The following is a 19205-nucleotide window of genomic DNA, read 5'->3' as shown; positions in this document are numbered from 1 at the left end:
AGGAACTTGATGGGGGGCGGCGGTTTTTGTGGTTACCACCCACATGAAGAAAAACATCAAGATCCCTAAAAGGTCTGTAGCGCTTTATAGGCTTAGTTAGCTAGTTGAATATCTGCAGTCACCCAGCCCAGACCAAAATGTCAACAGAGGACCCACTTGAGCTCGTCCCTTGTCCCTTTGACCCTGTCCATATGGTGCAGCGCAAAAGAATGCAGTATCATATCATGAAATGCTCTAAGGTTTGTGATGGCCAATCAGTCAGCTTGTGTGTTACCTGACATACCTCTTTTGTTAGAACATGGACATGAGGAAGTTTAGGACCTGTCCATTCAACGCCCAGCACATTGTGGTTGTCGAAGAATATGAGCATCACGTGAAGACATGTGAAGGAAGGGTATGACTTATGATGCCCTTACCTGTATGCTTATGTATGCTTATGTATGGGATATGGTACTGCACACACTGCGCACACACTGTATGGTAGTGCACACATCAGTACGTACTCTGTATGCTATACTGTACACCATGGATAATGTGATCATGGTTCAGTTTATTACCGTATAGCGGGTAAGTTTCGTGGGGTAAAAAATTCGTTCAACTCGAGAAACGGTGGTATTTGTGAGTAAAAATTTCGTTTAGTCTCGTGGCTGCACGGTATTCCTACGTTCCGATAAGCCACGCCTATGTTAAAATTTTGTGGAGGTCAGCCTGCCCACGAAAATAACGAATATTTTACCCCACGAAAACTACCCGCTATACGGTATCTGGTATAAATACAAACGTTGGAACTGTAAATATTAGCAGCTGTGGTGGGCCTTGCATAGTATTAGTTTTAGCACCTACCTAGCCTTGAGGTGTTGATTGTACAGTGATGGTGTCTACAAGGTGTGCTCCCTCTGGTCACTAGCCTCTCCTCACTATTGTACAGTGGTGGTGTTGAGAGTGGGTGGGTGCTCCTCTGGTCACTAGCCTCCCCTCAGTGTGTAGTATAGACAGCCTCTTTATTTCTCTCTCCTTGCAGGCAGTGGTGGAGAAGGAGATCATATACAGGCAAAGTAAGTAGATAAGACTTAGCAACCTTCAGTCAGATAGTGACCCTGCTGATGTGTGTTTCTTATTATAAAAATATCAGTAAGTGTGTTTCTGACCCCTTTTTTATAGATGCCAGTAACCCAGAGGTTGTCATGGCTACTGGTCATCTGTACGTACCCCCGTCCAACTTTGTGGTGCCAGAGACAACCGAATGTTGGGACGACGATGGTGAGTGTATAATTATACTGCCCTCCAATCCGCCACACTGTATCAGTGTTAAACACTGCGTACTTGTCCCCCCTCCTCCTCTCCTCGCACAGACTGCACTGTGATGGTAGGGTCCTCATCATTTGGTCCTCCTCGTCAGCCCACCCCCTCCAAGACACAACAGCGTCCCAGAGAGTCCAGTACACGACTACCAAGGAGAGTAGGGATGGGAGAGAACGAGAGGACTGCGGTTAGAATCTTATTAGATTTACTGAGAGTAGATTAATTTCGATTTGGGAAAATTATTAATTAAATCAGACTTGCCTCACCACTGACTCTACAGGTGTTTGACTACTCGGCTAGGACCAAGCCGGTGGGAAGGGGGCGTGGTAGAGGGCGTGGCCTGGCAGCTGTGTCGTACAGCAGGGGACTCCAGTTACCTCCGGCATTGGAGACCTCGGCCAGTGAATTAGACACACAGACTGAGACAGCCACCGAGAGTGAGGCCACGCCTGAGGAGAAGCGTATGAGGGACATCAGGAAACTCAAGAAAATGTTAAGACAGGTGAGAGGAATAGCTATCGCCTTCACACTTTCCACTGATAATCAGATCTCAGTGATTGCTTGTTTTAAGCCCAAATTTAATGTTTCATTTTCTGACAAAAAGCTTATGAATAGGAGTTTTTTTTTTCTGAATGGGCCTTTTTGGAGTTGAATTTGTGCTATATTGTTTATTATGTGATCATGATTCCCCTCCCTTGCTTGTGTGGTGCAGCCTCATAATGCTCTCTCATTGATTCCCCTCCCTTGCTTGTGTGGTGCAGCCTCATAATGCTCTCTCATTGATTCCCCTCTCTCTAGATTGAGAAGATAGAGGCCAAGAAGTCAGAGGGTAGGGTGTTGAACGCAGACCAGGAGGACAAGTTGAGCAAGAAGCCGAATGTGCTAGATGGACTCAGTCTCCTCGAGAATGGCCCCCACTAAACACTCTATTGACTAACATTGCTGCTTTCTATTTATCTATCCCGCTTGTTTTTCTATATTATCTATCAGCAACAACTACAGTAGCTAGTACCGTGTGTTTTGTATAATTAGTATTCCTTATTTTGATGTCAAGTTAGCCATTTATTTTGTCATGCATGTCAACGTGTAATTATTTTTTTGTACTCTTTTTTCCATGCTCTTTTTGCACATTGGCCTTAAACGGAGGGGGTTGGGGTGTAGTTGAACATCTTTCAACAGCCATAACTTGAGTACTAATGTCAAACATTTTATGATTTTCTGAAAGCTAAAAAAAAAACTATTTGAAGTTACGGCTGTTGGGTCTGAGGCCGCAAAATGATAAATTAGAGCCCCAATGAAATTTGTACTGAAGTTATGGCTGTTGAAAGACACCCCCCCCCCATCCGTTTAATTAATGATTTTGGGCTGCCATAACTTGAATTCTGTGGATTGAAAATCAAATATTTATGTTTTTCTGAAAGCTTAGAAAGAGACCTTTCAAATGGTACCATCAAAGTTGATATTCGAGAGATAAAAGTATTTGCCAATTTGGAATTGAACCCACTCACCGGAACGCAAAACTATTGCTGGTGAATTGAACCCATGTGAATTGGACCCACTCACGGGAACGCAAAACTATTGCTAGTGAATTGAACCCACTCACAGGAACGCAAAACTATTTCATTGTACTGAAGTTATGGCTGTTGAAAGACACCCCCCCCCCCCTCCGTTTAAGACAGACTCACATGATTGTCACATGTCTTGTATACGAAATTAATAAGTGCAAAATAATAACAAGTACAATAATTAACACAGTGTTGTTAAACTCAGTAAAGAAATGTGATTGTTAAGTATAAAATGAGACTAGCTTCTAGCGTGCTTTTTCTTAGCGTCCATGGCTTGTAAGATAGGAAGTCTCTTTTGGTGGTAGCGTTTCCGTAGCGACTCGAGCTCGTCACTCATGTGCTTGTCCAGGGCAGAGAGATACTCATCTAGAGTTTGTGGACCCAGTGATTTCAACTGAGAGGGAGGGGGGCAGAGGGTAAAGGTCACATTGGTCAAAATCTTAATCACACACACACACTTGCATACAGACCCAGTATATATCAGGTGAGACCAGTCTCAAACACTGAGGCTCTGAAACACTGAGGCTCTGAAACACTGAGGCTCTGGGTTGATTTGTTCATACTTTATAATGACAGTCATGAAACACTCACAAAGTCTCTGAAGTCCATTCCATCAGGTATATCTGGGAAATAGAATGAGATGTCATGCGGTCCTTGAGGTCCTTTGCTACGTCCTCCTCCCTTCTTTTTTATAGCCTCCTCCTTCTGGTCAAAGTGCTGCATGAACCCAGGACGATACTCGTTGCTCTCCTTGTCCACCACACCAGTGTCAACACCTGTACAGTAGGGGAGTCCAGTTAGTACTACTGGTAACATAATTAAATTATGTATACCCAAAACATATGCCTATGATGATTCCATTACTACAGTGTACTTGACTGTTTCCATTAAGTTTCACAGAACCGGGCAACGCCCCAACTTTCCCTTTTTAGGTAGAGATTAGTTCACTAATTTTGTAGAATCAGAAGTGGTCGAAATAACTACACTAAATCTTTCCAGTTTGGTGATGCAACTCTCTGAGCCCTACAGAACAGACCCTGACTCTAAGACAGAGTTTTTAGCTGTAGGCTCATCTCCAAGGTTAGCTAGCTTCTATTGCACACCACTATATAATATATACATAGGGGGGGGGGGGGGGGTTAAAGTACACACAGCCTAACTCACGTTTCATTGTTCCTGACTCATCGTCCTCCTCGTCCATATCGTCCACAATGACCATAGTGCCAGTATCCAAGTCGTTGGGTTGTATGTCATCATCCTCTGGTAGGTCCACTCCTCCCCCGGCTCCACCTCCTCGCAGTACCAGCGTGTTGATGGCCGTGAAGAACTGATCATCCTCCAAATCATCATCATCCTGCACAAGGGAAGAAGTGTAGTAGTCAGTGCATGTGAAATAGGCAAGGGAACATCTACTGTAACTCCCATGCAATGTATGGTGCAAATTTGAGAATCAAATGTCTTTTAAAGCTTTTAGGAAATCTGGATCATTTTCAAGTTATGGAGATTTGAAGATGCTACAATCAGGCACGAACTAAATGCCTCCATGGCTATACACACATTCAAATATAAATATAAATGTTCAATCTAAAGTCCCCCCCCCCCCCCCACTCACAGATCCACTGCCATCATCATCTTCTAGGATCTTGCTGGCCGTTGTAATGAGTTCCTTGAGCACGGAGACATTCTTGGCACTCTTGATGTACTTGTGTTGCAGTAGAGCAGTGGCCGACTGTCTCTCCTCTGGGTTCTTGATGAGGCATCGACTGATAAAGTCAGAGAACTCGCTGCTGAACTTGCCTGGATCCTTCAATGTTGGAGGTGGTTTTGTAGGTATCATGAATATAGCCTGGGGGCAGGAGAATGGGGTGACAGGTGTAAGTATGTAGAAACAGGAGCCAACAACACACACAAAACAGAAGGAATTGTTATACCATACAATAGTCATACATGAGACTAGAACTTGAACACATGCTTGTCATACAACAGGAAATACCTCAAAGCCTTACTGCTATATATCATGTCTAGAACGCCTTTCCTTTCCCAGTAATGTGCTAACTAGACTGTCCAGTTACACTCACTCTCATGGGATGAACGTCAGCGTAGGGGGGTTTCCCCTCGGCCATCTCAATCGCAGTGATCCCCAGAGACCATATATCAGCCAGACAGTCGTAGCCCACCTCCTGAATTACCTCAGGGGCCATCCAGAACGGTGTTCCTATTACTGTGTTACGCTTTGCCATCGTGTCCTGTGTGGGAGGAGGGCCAGTGAATGCTAGTGTGTTACTCTTCATTATATACTAAAGGCTTTCCTGCTGCGATATAAATATTGCAAGGTCAACATCTATGACCAAGAGTATGAGCCAACAACATATCACACAGAAGGTGAAACTCACTGTCAGTTGACCGGCCACACCAAAGTCAGCCAGTTTGGCCTGTCCCTCCAGGTTGAGGAGAATGTTGCCAGCTTTGATGTCTCTGTGGATCTTCCTTTTGAAGTGGAGGTACTCTAGCCCCTTGAGTGCGTACTGTACCACTGTGGCAATCTCCTCTTCTCTCAGCTAGTGTGTGGGGGGGGGGGGGCAGTGTGTGTGGGTGGGGGGGGGGGCAGTGTCGTACAATTAAAATACCTGTACATGTGAAGGTTGGAATATAGCCAAAGTCTCACATAGCAAATGTATTATAAAGAGTGTATTGTGTACAAAGCTTATTATAAGATACCGTGTGCTACGACTTAGACAAGGTGAACACAACAAACCATTCTTTTACACTAGTCCTAAGTAACCAACACATCATCATACTGTAAGAATCACCCTTCCTAGTACACTGACTAGTGGTTGGTTTGCTTACAGGTCTATTGACGATTCTCATGATGTCAGACACTGAGCCTGCCCCACAATACTCCATCACTATCCACAAGTCTGTGTTCTTGAAGTAACTGCCATAGTACTTGACAACGTACTGACTGTAGGAGAGTATGTACAGTCATACTAGGAGCACGGTGATCAGGTAAATACCAATACTGTAATATAAAGGCAAACACTAGGATATGCTTTGATCTCACTGTATAGAACTTATCCCAACGCGTGGGTGTGTGTGTGGGGAGTGGTGGTGTGTGTGTGTGTGGGGTGGGGGTGGTGTGTGTGTGGGGTGGGGTGTGTGTGTTTACCTGTCGCACTGCTGCATGATACTAATCTCCTTGATGATGTCCTGGAGGTCAGAGTCCACGGGGACTTGTTTAATGGCCAGTAGTTGTCCAGACTCTTTATGCACTGCCTTGAACACAGCTCCATACGCCCTGAGGGAGGGAGGGAGGGGGCGTGGTAGGTGAGGTACAAATGGTGTGTACTAGTAGCAGTGCGATATGTACATTTGGTGAGTCAATGGATACTGTAGTACAAGCTGATAATATGGTGACTGTGTGGACATAGAATGGACAGTGGGTTGATGTGTTCATCTCTCACCCTTCTCCAATCTTCTCCAGAAGGTCGAATACCTCCTCCGGCTCTCTCATGAGGCTTTCCTCACTCAGCTTCTCCAGGGGAGGTCGCTTTGACTTGTCACTCATCTTGCCTTTAAGCTCAAACACGGCCCAGACAATTTATACAGCTAGCTAGCTACAGTGAAAATTAATGTTTGTTGACAATGAAGTCATTTCAGGTGCACGTGGTGTGCAAATGAACTGTGACCTTGTGAAACTCTGGTAAAGGGTCGAACATGATCAAATGGTCCTGCATTGAATATTAGCCGCGGATAGGACAGAAAATTGAACTTTGAACTTAAATAACTTTTGAAGGAGGGCAGAGGTCAAAACTTCTAGTACTTTGAATATTAGCCGCGAGTTAGGTGCCAGAACCTTGTTATTATCCCAATTGGCCAAGCGCTAAGCACAAGAAAACACGAGCAAAGAATGTCCAAAGATAGCCCTGTATCAGAAAGAAAGCAGGTAGATCCTTTAGAACACAAGCTACTATTTTTGATTTCTCTTTGGAAGACACTCTGACAGTGTTAACCCCACCCACACCATACACACACACACGTACCCCTCAGTTGAACCTGTACATCTCCCCCAAGCGGCCTGATGTGACGTATGAAGTAGTAAAGCGTCCACTGCAAGGTTACGTATCTACTGCCAGGAAGGCTATCTGTCTGGGATGGTCTAGAATGAGTGAGACAGTCCGAACTTCAGTCTCCAGTGTCCGACACAAAGCTCAAGGTAACTATGTGCTATTGATTTAGCAGAAAACTTAACAGAGTCTCTCTTCTTGCAGACCAGCTGGTGACCCTTGGTGTGAAGAACCCTGTCCGTGTGATGCAAGCTGGGGCAGTGGGTACTGCTACTCTGCTCGGACTGGCCATGGCCCGGAATAAATCTGTTTTTCGACGAGTTCTCTACCCATTTTTGGCTGGGAGTACAGTTTGGGGCGTGATCCATTTCTCTGATCATAGGAACAGAAACAAGGTGTCGGATGTTGTCAATAAGGAGTTCTCAGAGAATTTTAACAGAGAATTTTCCAAGCACTTTCCACGTGAGTATTGGAAACACCTCCCCAAAGAAATGAGGGAGGAAATGAAGAAACATAGAAAGAACAATAACGAGGAGAAGAGTGACTGAACTAGTTATATAATTATACTGTTATTACATTATCTTGTTGAATTGCCATCATAAAATCGTTCATATTCATGTTACATTTAACTGTATTGTTGTCAGCATAAATTAATTGATTATAATTATATTACATGTACAAGTGATCACAATAATTTACTGGTCATCTAAATTAGCACAAGAGAATTAAAAAAAATTATACATGAGCATAGTTATTAAGACAGAGTGTTTTGGGGGTCTGCAGTTCTCCTGAAGCATGCGATGTACGCCTTACCCCCTGAGCGAGCGACCTTCTTACTCTCCTCAGTGCTCTCACTCAGCAGTGGCACCACAGGGTCACTGCACTCCTCCGATGGCGAGAGGCGTTCAAACAGGGGGAAGCTGGACAAACGCTCCACCATCCATTCATGAAGGTCCTCCACATCAGTAGCAGTGTACACTATACCACCCTCCTGCAATAGGTAGGCATACTCAGCCAATAGTGAACTGTTTATAATTCTCCACTTGTGTTTCGTTTTCTTGAAATGAGGGTCAGGAAAAAGGAAAAACATTTTAGTCAGTTGTCCCTTCTCGAAAAAGTTTGGCAGGTACTTCATGGCATTAGTTCTCAGCACGGCTATGTTGCTGTAGGTGTTCGGTTCGTTGTGTTGCAATGCTTGGATGCGATCTTGGACATAGTCTGATACTTTGACGCGAATCTCCAGTCCTAGCATGAGAGTGGAGGGATAGAGTGGAGCCAGAGACACCAGTAGGCCTCCATATCCACAGCCTATGTCCAGGAAGCGAACCTGCAGAGATAGATAGTCTATTAGCAGCTCAATAATGATAAATGCAGAAATTAATAATTATGCCACGCCCATCTATGCAGATAAGTCATAGCTCAAAATGAAGCTTACTTTATCTCCTTTGTAGCTTGGATAATGCTTGCTCCAGTCCATGGAGCTTGGATCTGTCGGGTAATCGAAAGTGTGATCTGCAAGAGGGTTGGAATGAGCTCTTTGCCGATAAAACTTCTTCTGTGGAAGCTCCATCTTGTGCTACCATGTGGCTAAACTTAATGCGCATGCGCAGATTCTTTCTTCTTCAATACAGTCAACATGGTGAGTTAATGGTGTCCAACGTGCTCTTTATATCTGCTTTGTTATGCATGCATCTATGATTTAATCACCCTCTATTCAGTGGTATGATGTTTCTACTCTCTATTTTTCCAGCCGAGAGGTCCAAAGAAACATCTCAAGCGGCTAAATGCCCCAAACCATTGGATGCTTGACAAGTTCTCGGGAAAATTTGTAAGTGTCTCTACGTACATGTGTATACCATTAGGTATTACTCTTAGTCGTAGCTACAAACTATACTACACTTTTACAACCCTTTATCTCACCCCCACACACGCTCCACTTCGTCAGGCCCCCCGACCCTCCCCTGGCCCCCACAAGCTGAGAGAATGTATTCCACTGGTGGTGTTCCTTAGGAACAGACTCAAGTATGCCCTGACTGGAGACGAGGTCAAGAGGATAGTCAAGCAAAGGCTCATCAAGGTGGACGCAAAGGTCCGCACTGACCCCAACTTCCCAGCCGGCTTCATGGGTGAGTTTTACTTATCTGTCTCTTTTTGCTGTTGTTGCTCTTAAAATACAATTTTGCAATTTTACTACTCTTTCTCACATTTTCTCTACAGATGTGATCTCCATTGACAAGACCGGTGAGCACTTTCGACTGTTGTTTGATGTCAAGGGACGCTTCACCGTCCATCGTATCAGCCCTGAGGAATCATCGGTACGTTAGCACCAGCTGTGTCTGTATCTGTGTGTGCTATGATGAATAACTAAGGCTTAATCACTGAGCTCCATAGTGGAGCCATGATCTCAACCTCATATCTTCTGAGCACATTTTCATGCTAATTACTGTTAGGTTTGTTGCCTGCATTTAAGCGTTCTAACTGTATAATCGTAGTGCTGATGATATTTAGAACCGTGTTCCTCTTGCAGTACAAGCTTGCAAAGGTACGACGTATTCAACTGGGCAGGAAAGGTATTCCCTTCTGTGTGACCCACGACGGGAGAACCATTCGCTATCCTGACCCCTCCATAAATGTCCACGACACTGTACGCATCGATCTCAGCACGGGAAAGATCACAGAATACATCAAGTTCGATATTGGAAACCTCGTCATGGTGACCGGGGGAAGGAATTTGGGTCGAGTGGGACTCATCACGAATCGGGAGCGACATCACGGCTCCTTCGATATCATCCACGTCAAAGATGCAGCTGGGCACACTTTTGCCACGAGAATGGGCAATGTGTTTGTGATTGGGAAGAGCAACAAGGCGATGGTGTCCCTGCCCAAGCAGAAGGGAGTCAGACTCACCATTGCAGAGGAGAGAGACAGAAGGATGGATGCTAAGGCAGCTTGAGTGGCTAGCTAGAAACTGACTTTATTGATGTTTATTATGGCAATTGTGAAATCTTGTATGTGGTCAATTTTTCAAGACTAATTTGTTAACAAAATGAACACCATTGATGTGAACAATTTTAAATGGACAATAATATAAAAGTGTGCTGGCAATGTTTCAAGATGAGATAAACAAAAGTTAAATTAATCAAAACCGTCAAAATTGTTTAATTATAGCGCACAAATTTTAATTAAAATTTAATTGCAAAAATTGATAGATATTTCATGGGAACATGTTACTAGCTACTTTTGTCTCTCTTTCTTCCATCTGTACGTTGGTGGGTTAACTCCATCAGCTGGCATCTTGATTCGATGACCTTTACCCTGCACAGAGGAAACGCAGTCATACATGATGGCCACAAACACACACTTGATTCTTACCGTTAAATCTTTCTTAGTCTTCATCTTTTGTGTGACAACCTTCAGTTGTTTGTGTCTCTGTATTCTACTCTTCAGCTCCTTGTACTGGGAGGCACTCTCATGGTTTACAGTGCTGATCTTTGACTCTATCCCATCACCTTTCGACAACTGCTCAGTGGTAAGTCTGTTGTACGCACGGGAGGCCATCTTGGGAGTAGTGTTGAAATGCTTTGCAGTGTCAAATTTAGAAACTGTGCGTATGAGCATAGTGTAACCTAGTGACAATACTGACTGGAAAACACATAATAGTAATTTCAAAGATAGCAGGCTCTTCATACCTTCGTCGAGAGAGTCAACAAATATTGTGTGACTGTTGGAAGGCCCTGGCCCATCTTTTGGCAAGTGAAGACTGCTCTTCAACCTCTCAATCTTCTACACACCAAATAAAATGTTAATTTGTGTGCCCAATAATTATTATTCTCACTTTAGCTTCCATGCTCAACTTCATGTCCAGATATTTGACGTCCTGTGTTTTCATGAGAGCAAGTTCTTCTTGTGTGTAGTTCTCCTCAGGCTGAGAGACGATATGTCGTCCATTCTGTGGGGGGGGGGGGGGGTGGTGGAGGGGGGGTTAGAGTTTTGTTGAGTTGAGGGGTACAAACAGACCTTGAGTTGAGTGTTGACCATTTTGTAGTAGAATTCATCGGGATTTCGATTTCTTGCCTGTATAAATGTGGGGACCGGGGAACGGGTAACAGTTAGTATATCTTGTGGCGACAGACTAAATTATCGTAGAGTTGTAGTTGTAAGTTATTGTGAATGACCACACACCTTCTCGTGCATGATCTTAAGCCTGGCCTGCTTCCTGTGATAGTCCCTCGCCCTCAGAACATAGTCCTTGTGTTTCTCTAGCAGTCCAAGGTGGCTACGCTCAGTCAACTACGATAAAGATACATTAAATGAGCTGTAGCTGTTTGAGTGTTTGTTTCACTCACCTGACCTCTCTCCTTGTAAGCCTTTCTCATGGATTTCTTCGCTTTCATCCATTTCGACATCTTGGCTTTAGTCTAATAGAGTATAGTTTTACAGAAGATATTTTTAACTTTATGATCACTTTCTTCACCAGCTAGCTCCACGTGTTTCTGGAAAAGAGGGGCGGGGCTCAAAGCTATAATTGGGGACTGTAAAAAATATTAGTAGATTTGTATATAATATTGTAAGATAAAAACATCACATGAAATGAATTGAAACAAATTGAAAAATGCACATAATTAGTCCATCTGTTTATAGCTAATCAGACGAAAACGTTCTTATTAGTGTTGTCTCCCTTCCTTCCCGCCCTGAGAGGAGGTGGGACCTTGCCAGTACGAGATCCACTCCTTACCACACCCAGTATCAGCTTGATCCTCTTCTCCAATGTTGTGGGGGACTTCTGGCCCTCCTTTGCCTGCTTTGAGGTGGCGTCAGCCTTGGCCTTATTCTTCTTCCTCTTTTGGTAGCCACTCAGCTTCTTGGATTGGCACGGCTTGTTCCTCCTGGGCTCCTCTTTGCCATTGGCAGGTTCATTCTTAGAATGAGTGGCACACTCAGAAATGTCCTTAGTGATGGCATCCTTAGACCACTTTTTCTCAATGGATGGAACAGATGCATTTTTCTCGGTTGAACAAGTAGCAATGCTGGGAATAGGTTCGCTCTCAATTTCAGGGATGTCCACTTGGGTACTGGAGCAAGCAGTTGGGACGCTCTTGAGATTGTCCTTTCTCATGGAAGAGAGCAGCGGTTTGGTATTGGAGTACTTGATAAGGTCCACGGAACTTTCCCGGGCCCAGCTGGTGTTGAGGAGAGTGTAGCTGAACTGATAGGAAGGTGGATCAACAGAGGAGTCCATGAGAGGATCGACACAGGTCTCCCAGGCCCATTGGCAGTGCTTGAAGGTGAAGGTTGAGGTGATGATGGTGCCAGGGTTAATAGCAGAGAAGAGAGGATGAGAGGTTCTCTGTCCAAAACTCATCACTTGAGCAATCCCACACTTGGCATGAGGAGAGATGAAGTTACTCCAAGGTTGAGAGCCACAGCGGGAGACATGACACTCAACAGAAGAACTTGGCTGTGAGAAGAAGAAAAAATTTATTTAGCTAACATTAATCCCTTCAAACAAAAGTAGAATGATTATTAACTATTTTGTAAAGCCATGCACACTATAGCTTGCATCTTTTAGCTAGTGCAAAATTAAACTCACAATGAAGTTCTTGAGGTGGACACCCTGCTGATATAGATCGTCGTGGGGGTTGTAATGCAGTGATCGGTTGAGCCCTGTGGGAGGTCTTGAAGCCATGAGTCGATGCATGATCAATGAAACAGGAAAATCCCAGTGAAAAGACAATTGAACTGAAGAGAGTACTTCAACTTGCAGTGAAAACTGACTGGAATGAAATTTTGGGTACAGTACACGTTGCTATTGGACACAGTCCTCTATCATTCGATTGGCCGTCCATAGCGTCTTGCCCCAGAGCATAGGTACGTCCAGGTAGATCATGCACAAGAGCTGGGAACTCTATGCATGGCCGGCTCTTTATAGCTACAGTACTCTATAGCTAGCTTGCTATCTAAGCGGCGCTGCTGCTTGCAAAGAGGGGAGGGGCTGGCTTTGTAAGTGCGCATGGGCAGCCATTATTTTGTGCAAATTCACCATTCTTATTCCAATAGAACAACAAACTTTTTTAGCGTGTGGGATATTAATTAATTTTTAGTGCACTCAAAACATAGAAAAATACATAGTACATATACAACACGATTGTAACACACTCGCTACTCTACAGCATCTAACAGCAAGTCACTAACAGACTGAGGACTGAGGGCATGACACACACACACACTAGCTAACAGCACCCTCCCTTTTTGGTTTTTGGTGCTTCAGTGTCCAGAGTAAAGCCATCAGACTCTGACTGTGCGTGGTCTATGTTCTCATCATTCTCCAGAATCTGGAGAGGGGGAAAGACAAACATTACACACTATAATGTCCAGGAAGTATACACTAAATGCACACTACACTACAAACAGTTGGTACTTACAGACAGGAATTAATACTAAAGGGCTACATAAGAAGCACCAAGCTCTGAGCACACACACACACAGAGAAGTACAACACAGAGGTCAGTACCTTTCCCACTAAACTGCGTGCGGCCTCATCGATGCCAATGTTCTCCTTTGCTGACGTTTCAAACCAGGCGTGGAAGTTCTTGTCTCTGCAGTATTCTTCCAGCTGGTTCACGTTGCCTAGGAAACCCTCACTGGCAAGATCACACTGTAAGGAGAGTGTAACATGATCCACTAGTGTTCCATAACACAAGTGGCATACAAGCAATCTCTAACACAAACACAACTCCATGGATGAGTGAGGTAAGAAGATCTAACACAAAATTATGATCAAAGTTGCAATGGACTCAAAAGCCACTGTTTTCGAAGATACCATGGTATAGAATGAGCTCCTTCACTAGCTAACTTCGAGGTTAGAGCTTGCCAGCCATTAAAAATTGAAACCTTATAATTATTACCCAGTCCATCAACTAACCTTGTTAGCTAGTAGGACTGCAGGGATGGGCTTCCCATTGGGTAACAGCACTTTACTGTCCAGATCTGCCTTCCATGTCTGCACTGCCTCAAAGGTGGAGAGTCGAGTCACATCAAACACCACAAAGGCACCCACTGCCTCCTTGTAGTAGACCTGCAGGGACACGATGGGTATGTCTTGTTGGAGGCTAGTAATTGTTGAAACTTATTCCTTGGGAAATAGTTATTGTACATACATATAATCAATGTTCAAATACTTCTACTATTTCCAATAAATGTATTGATTAGGGACATACACATTGAAAGAAAGAGTGACTTACTCTGGTCATGTTGCCAAACCGTTCTTGCCCTGTGTGTGTGTGTGTGTGTGTGTGTGTGTGTGTGTGTGTGTGTGTGTGTGTGTGGTGTGTGTGTGTGTGTGGGGTGTGAGTCAAGTGTCTTCATTGTGACCTAAAGGTGAAGTTTACATTCTCTCAGGTTATACAAACAATGCAGTCCTTACTGTTGCCAGCCAGATAAGCAGTTAACTAATCAAATTCATAGCCCCTCATAAGGGCGTAATCATGTGATGGGGTACCCTTGACAACTATTGTGATGAAAGTATCATCCACACACCAAGAAGGGGCGAACCTGCAATGTCCCATAGCTGTAGTCTGATGGTCGTATTGTTGTCCCAGTTCAGTACTTTGAGTGCGAAATCCACACCAATCTGTAGGGATCACGTTCCAGATCATTAAACACACACTTTGATGAGTGAATAGAAAGCATACCCTGCACAATACACAATGCACGATACAGTGTACTAGATAACCACGCACACTTATTGAATAGCCACACAATACAGTACTGTCAGCACATACACAGCCCATGACCTCTAACAAAAAAACAAACAATTGACAATGTGAATATAGCAATTTAGTATATAGCTACGTAGATCTACGTGCTTTGATCTGAATATGCAAAGTAAGGTATTGATTTTAGTAGCTGCTTAGAGTATCAGAGAGTGTATACCGTGGCTCTGTAGTGCGGGGAGAAGAATTGGTGGACATATCGCTTAATGATGCTTGTCTTGCCCGTTCCCAGGTCTCCGATCACTAGCACCTTGTACAAGTGTTCCTGCTTGCCTCCAGCTGCAGTCTAGAGGGAGGGGGGACACAGTGATACTAGGATAGGGCTGGCAACACTGCATGATGGGGTCTATAGTATTATAGATACACTCACCATGTTTACTAGTTATTGAGCTGTGTGTGGTATACTGTGATGAATGGATCTCTTATGATGGATCAGGTGATCTTGTAATACAGCAGGTCTACACAGTACTATAGCCTCAGCAGCAAGTCAAGAACAAGATCAAGATGCAATAGCTACTTTTTTCGAGACTTTTTTGGGTTCAATCGAAAGTCACATGCCACACACATGATGGAAAAAGGGGGTGGGGCTGATTGTTTTGCTAGCTATGAATATCTTTACATACTAGTCCTGTTTACAAAACTCTGCTTGCAGATTGTGTAGCTAGCTATTGCTGTATCTCTCTAGGTCGTCATGTCTGAAAAGTCTGCGCTGATGGGCACGGGCGGCTCTGGTAAGGTGGTGTCAGTGGAGGGCTCGGCTGCAGAGTATCAAGTGTGCTGTTTCAAGGCTCCCTGTCTGAGCAAGGTCCCAGTGATTAGGAGTGCCTTCAGAGTCAAGACAGAGGAGGAGAAGGTCTGTGGCAAGTGTGCAGTGCTGGTGGATTGATCATCTAATCCACAATGATATTATTATGTGTGCATGCATGTATTTATGCTTTATAATAATTATATCGATGTAGTTAGCTTGTACAACTATATGATTTTTACAAGCATAGACTGGTACCTTATAATAATCACTCCAATGCTATAAACACAAGGATGGGATTTCGTACTAAACTAAATTGCTATGTACTATATCTGGCACTGCAGGGGACATTCTCCTCATCCATTGCAGTGCTACTGTCCATGTTGGGCTCTGTAGTGGGGACAGGTAACATCTGGAGGTTCCCTAGAATTGTCGCCAATCACTCCAGTGGAGGAGGTAAGGAACTAAAGGAGTCGTGTTGCTGCAATATTATTCTCTGTTTTCAGGTGCTCTGGTGTTTCTGATTGTGTGGTTTTGTTTCCTGTGGCTCTGGTCCATGCCTATCATTCTCATAGAGTATGGCATTGGAAGGTTCACTAAGAAGTCTACAGTGGAGTCGTTCAACAAGTTACTGGGACCCTCCTATCGATTTCTGGGAGCATTTCAAGGCTTTGTGGGCTTCTGTTTGGGGTAAGTTGCATGTTGGTAATGTTGGGGCATGGGTGAGTATTCATTGCCTGGCATGTGACACTAGGTGGTGGGTGTTTGATTATTATGACTACACTTGTGGTGAATAAATTCACTTTAGTCTCGTTTGTATCAGTCTCATGACCCACTACTCTGACCACACAACCATTGCATTGTCCTCACTAATAATGTATTTTACATGGTTCACAAATTACCAATAATTACAGTGTTCCTACACACCACCCACTCCACACACACACACACACACACACGTCCACTCCACACACAGGAGCTACTATTCTGTCCTGGTCGGCTGGTGCGCCTACTATCTCCTCATGTCCGTCATTCAAGAGCTCCCTGAAACAAAGGCAGACTCTGACATCGTGTGGAACTACATGCAGGCAAGGGACCATAGGCACAGTGGTGCATGGTGGAAATCTTTCTTATAGTTAGCTGTCATGTTTGGACCTAAAAAGGGTAGCCCAATATTTTAGCTGTGAGGTTTATTTTCTGATACGTGCAATCATTTTTCAGGACTCCAGTTGGCCAATTCTCTGCCATTTCTTGGCCATCTTTGCGTCTGCTTTGTCAGTGTCTCGTGGAGTGTCCACCATAGAGCCAGTCAACAAGGTCATCGTGCCTGTCCTCTTACTCATTGTGGTCATCTGCTTCTATTGGGCCATCTTCCTGGACCATGCAGACAAGGGAATTGTTCACATGTTCTCTCCAGAGTGGAGTAAGCTCATGACTAGTACCTCTTCTAGTTGGTTGAGTGTATCTCTCCTTGCAGATAGCATCAGTGATCCTCAACTATGGCTGGATGCCATCTCACAAAATGCCTGGGACACAGGTATAACAAAAACTGTCGTACTACCCAAAAAAAAACCAGCCACTTGAATTGTCATATCTAACAATGTCTTCCCATCCTCTTCACATATTTTCTTCCACTATAATTATTAAACTTCACTGCTATTATTGTAGGCGCTGGATTGGGCACCTTCCTGACGTATGCTACGTTCATGCGGCGTGAGCAGGGGGCGGTCAAGCTGGGCAGTATGACTCCGTTCCTCAACAATATTGTTAGCCTCATGTGTGGTATTCTTATCTTCTCCACCGTGTTTGCTGTCCAGACGGCCGAGGGATTTAGCAAGGATGCGATTGTGGACACTCTGCGCTTTACCGGAGGAGAGGGAAACACTGGTCTCACGTTTATATGGTGAGGAGAGATGTGAACGCTTACTTAAAAATGTTACCAACGGGTATATAATATTTGGCGTTTTAAAGACAGTCTGACACACATAGAGGTCCCACTACAGTCAGGTGACTTTGTCCCCCTCTTCCCACTGTAGTCAGGTGACTTTGTCCCTCTCTTCCCTTCCCCAGGATGCCATTGTTGTTCAACAAGTTTGATGGAGCTGGTCGCTTCATGGCCATCATGTTCTTCCTCTGCCTCACATTTGCCGGCCTCAGCTCCCTCATATCCCTCATGGAGATGCCCATACACATACTCACTGACTTTGGAAGTAAGCACCATCCAACAATTTACAAATTACAAACTACTGTAGCTGTCTATGTGCAATCTCTGGGAGCCCGTAATTTGTGTTCAGATTGTCCAATTTCGAATCTAATTGTAGCTCTCAGAATTACCTTTCCAATGGTATGCCTAGATACAAGTTTTGTGAAGAGTCGAGATCCGGCAGCAATTTTGACGAAGCAAAGGCTGTTAATAGCCCTGTGTTATTTCCCAATATTCAACCATTTTGGTAGCTTGTGTTTGAGGTCTGTAAATTTATATTAAAATTGTTAATTTTACAACTGTTTGTCCTCCAGTTCGGCGTATCCCTGCGACAGTGCTTGTGGGTGTGGCCATGTTCTCACTGGGCGTGGTCTCAGCAGTGGACACTAAGGTCCTAGTGAACCAGGACAGTGTGTGGGCGTATGCTATGATCCTCTCTGGAGTGTTCCTACTCTTCCTTGTCATGCGCTACGGACCACTCAAGTTCAGGAGAAACTTGTACAACAATTACGGCATCGGAGACTGGCCATTGCCCATCATATGGGTCATTATTGTCGTGTGAGTTGAATGTTTGTATGTAGGTTCATTTTTAACTCTAAACACTCTCTACATGCGTGCCTATATACAAATGGCACGTACACTTTTACAGCATTATAGGCTACATCCTCGATCACCAATATTCACAGGTACTAGTTATCCTTTATCTTTAATCCTTCCGTAAAGAAATCAGCTACACTATAAAGCTACTTTGATATAGTCTTGATTTAATATATTATGTTACGTGTCCCCTGCAGGCTGATAGCACCTATTGAGGGGGTGGGGCTCATCATATGGTGGATTGTGGAGACCATCGTCAATAACCCAGGCGACTGGTGGCAAGTGACGGACACCTCTCTCCTCGTCACACTGGCAGAGTGGACCTTCCTACTACTGGTGGCTATAGGCCTCAACTGGTGGATCAAGCCCCTCGTCATTCACCCACCAGACAACCCCATCACTCGCAAGATCCTCGGCTTCTTCTTTAAACTAACTTCAATGCCCAAACTGGATTTTGATGACAGCTCAGTACCCACAGACTATACACCTCCAGTGAGTTTATTATGCACATTCTGTATACTGTGTAGAATAGTGAAACCTGTCCTTGCACAAAACGGGCTAGCTATAACCCATCATTATAATTATTCCAAAATTATAAGTAGTTTCAGAAAATCATACATTTGGTGGACCACCAGAGCTCTAGTTACAGACTTAAAGTTTCATGTAATCTGCCCCCCCCCCTACAGGCCTCGCCCCCAGTGGTGTACGGAACCCTAGCAAAAAATTCGAAGCCAGTCAAACATGATGCTGGATCATTCCAACTGCACGGAGAGGATAACGAGAAAGACAGACTTGTGAAGGACTCTTTTGTCATCAGCGATGTGGAACTGTAGTACATGCATATCATTTTCTTAAAGTGATAATTATTGTCTTTTTAGCACTTTTTATATTCGTTGTGTGTTTGAAGTTATGTAACAAGAGTCATTATGTACATTTGAAGCCATACAACAAGAGTTC

General features: G+C 44.1%; 9 protein-coding genes across 9 annotated transcripts; 4 read left to right on the top strand and 5 right to left on the bottom strand.

The window, feature by feature from the left end:
- Nucleotides 1–24: 24 nt before the first annotated feature.
- On the top strand, nucleotides 25–2432 carry LOC135331369 (uncharacterized). Its single transcript, XM_064526503.1, has 7 exons — nucleotides 25–239; nucleotides 296–394; nucleotides 1022–1055; nucleotides 1162–1260; nucleotides 1353–1489; nucleotides 1583–1804; nucleotides 2101–2432. The coding sequence occupies exons 1-7, from the start codon at nucleotides 138–140 to the stop codon at nucleotides 2221–2223; spliced, it is 816 nt and encodes a 271-aa protein (XP_064382573.1). The 5' UTR covers nucleotides 25–137; the 3' UTR covers nucleotides 2224–2432.
- A 569-nt stretch (nucleotides 2433–3001) lies between these two features.
- On the bottom strand, nucleotides 3002–6539 carry LOC135331675 (serine/threonine-protein kinase 3-like). The gene is made up of 9 exons (XM_064526910.1): nucleotides 6329–6539; nucleotides 6034–6162; nucleotides 5715–5829; nucleotides 5261–5425; nucleotides 4946–5113; nucleotides 4480–4713; nucleotides 4032–4221; nucleotides 3459–3643; nucleotides 3002–3261 (listed from the first exon to the last, which is right to left on the bottom strand). Exons 1-9 carry the CDS (start codon nucleotides 6430–6432, stop codon nucleotides 3106–3108), a joined length of 1446 nt encoding a protein of 481 aa, XP_064382980.1. The 5' UTR covers nucleotides 6433–6539; the 3' UTR covers nucleotides 3002–3105.
- A 137-nt stretch (nucleotides 6540–6676) lies between these two features.
- LOC135331679 (uncharacterized) lies at nucleotides 6677–7612 on the top strand. Its single transcript, XM_064526914.1, has 3 exons — nucleotides 6677–6810; nucleotides 6915–7080; nucleotides 7136–7612. The coding sequence occupies exons 1-3, from the start codon at nucleotides 6775–6777 to the stop codon at nucleotides 7477–7479; spliced, it is 546 nt and encodes a 181-aa protein (XP_064382984.1). The 5' UTR covers nucleotides 6677–6774; the 3' UTR covers nucleotides 7480–7612.
- LOC135331678 (tRNA (guanine-N(7)-)-methyltransferase-like) lies at nucleotides 7522–8501 on the bottom strand. The gene is made up of 2 exons (XM_064526913.1): nucleotides 8367–8501; nucleotides 7522–8258 (listed from the first exon to the last, which is right to left on the bottom strand). The coding sequence occupies exons 1-2, from the start codon at nucleotides 8499–8501 to the stop codon at nucleotides 7686–7688; spliced, it is 708 nt and encodes a 235-aa protein (XP_064382983.1). The 3' UTR covers nucleotides 7522–7685.
- A 7-nt stretch (nucleotides 8502–8508) lies between these two features.
- Nucleotides 8509–9982, top strand: LOC135331676 (small ribosomal subunit protein eS4-like). Its single transcript, XM_064526911.1, has 5 exons — nucleotides 8509–8570; nucleotides 8682–8759; nucleotides 8877–9057; nucleotides 9149–9246; nucleotides 9459–9982. Exons 1-5 carry the CDS (start codon nucleotides 8568–8570, stop codon nucleotides 9882–9884), a joined length of 786 nt encoding a protein of 261 aa, XP_064382981.1. The 5' UTR covers nucleotides 8509–8567; the 3' UTR covers nucleotides 9885–9982.
- Nucleotides 9983–11437, bottom strand: LOC135331677 (probable U3 small nucleolar RNA-associated protein 11). The gene is made up of 7 exons (XM_064526912.1): nucleotides 11278–11437; nucleotides 11114–11221; nucleotides 10949–11005; nucleotides 10767–10880; nucleotides 10621–10714; nucleotides 10304–10533; nucleotides 9983–10246 (listed from the first exon to the last, which is right to left on the bottom strand). The coding sequence occupies exons 1-7, from the start codon at nucleotides 11335–11337 to the stop codon at nucleotides 10166–10168; spliced, it is 744 nt and encodes a 247-aa protein (XP_064382982.1). The 5' UTR covers nucleotides 11338–11437; the 3' UTR covers nucleotides 9983–10165.
- A 47-nt stretch (nucleotides 11438–11484) lies between these two features.
- LOC135332165 (uncharacterized) lies at nucleotides 11485–12888 on the bottom strand. The gene is made up of 2 exons (XM_064527518.1): nucleotides 12522–12888; nucleotides 11485–12389 (listed from the first exon to the last, which is right to left on the bottom strand). The coding sequence occupies exons 1-2, from the start codon at nucleotides 12627–12629 to the stop codon at nucleotides 11577–11579; spliced, it is 921 nt and encodes a 306-aa protein (XP_064383588.1). The 5' UTR covers nucleotides 12630–12888; the 3' UTR covers nucleotides 11485–11576.
- A 97-nt stretch (nucleotides 12889–12985) lies between these two features.
- LOC135332164 (ras-related protein Rab-32-like) lies at nucleotides 12986–15264 on the bottom strand. Its single transcript, XM_064527517.1, has 7 exons — nucleotides 15074–15264; nucleotides 14864–14989; nucleotides 14483–14561; nucleotides 14173–14201; nucleotides 13854–14006; nucleotides 13443–13586; nucleotides 12986–13263 (listed from the first exon to the last, which is right to left on the bottom strand). The coding sequence occupies exons 1-7, from the start codon at nucleotides 15074–15076 to the stop codon at nucleotides 13162–13164; spliced, it is 636 nt and encodes a 211-aa protein (XP_064383587.1). The 5' UTR covers nucleotides 15077–15264; the 3' UTR covers nucleotides 12986–13161.
- Nucleotides 15265–15308: 44 nt separating this feature from the next.
- Nucleotides 15309–19187, top strand: LOC135332163 (uncharacterized sodium-dependent transporter HI_0736-like). The gene is made up of 11 exons (XM_064527516.1): nucleotides 15309–15556; nucleotides 15793–15904; nucleotides 15955–16138; nucleotides 16425–16536; nucleotides 16670–16871; nucleotides 16926–16985; nucleotides 17117–17351; nucleotides 17519–17658; nucleotides 17966–18209; nucleotides 18446–18740; nucleotides 18935–19187. The coding sequence occupies exons 1-11, from the start codon at nucleotides 15395–15397 to the stop codon at nucleotides 19079–19081; spliced, it is 1893 nt and encodes a 630-aa protein (XP_064383586.1). The 5' UTR covers nucleotides 15309–15394; the 3' UTR covers nucleotides 19082–19187.
- Nucleotides 19188–19205: the final 18 nt, after the last annotated feature.

Source organism: Halichondria panicea, chromosome 2 (assembly GCF_963675165.1).
Source record: "Halichondria panicea chromosome 2, odHalPani1.1, whole genome shotgun sequence".
Lineage (NCBI taxonomy): Eukaryota > Metazoa > Porifera > Demospongiae > Suberitida > Halichondriidae > Halichondria > Halichondria panicea.
Note: the sequence above shows the minus strand (reverse complement) of the source record. Positions and strands in the feature narration are given on the sequence as shown.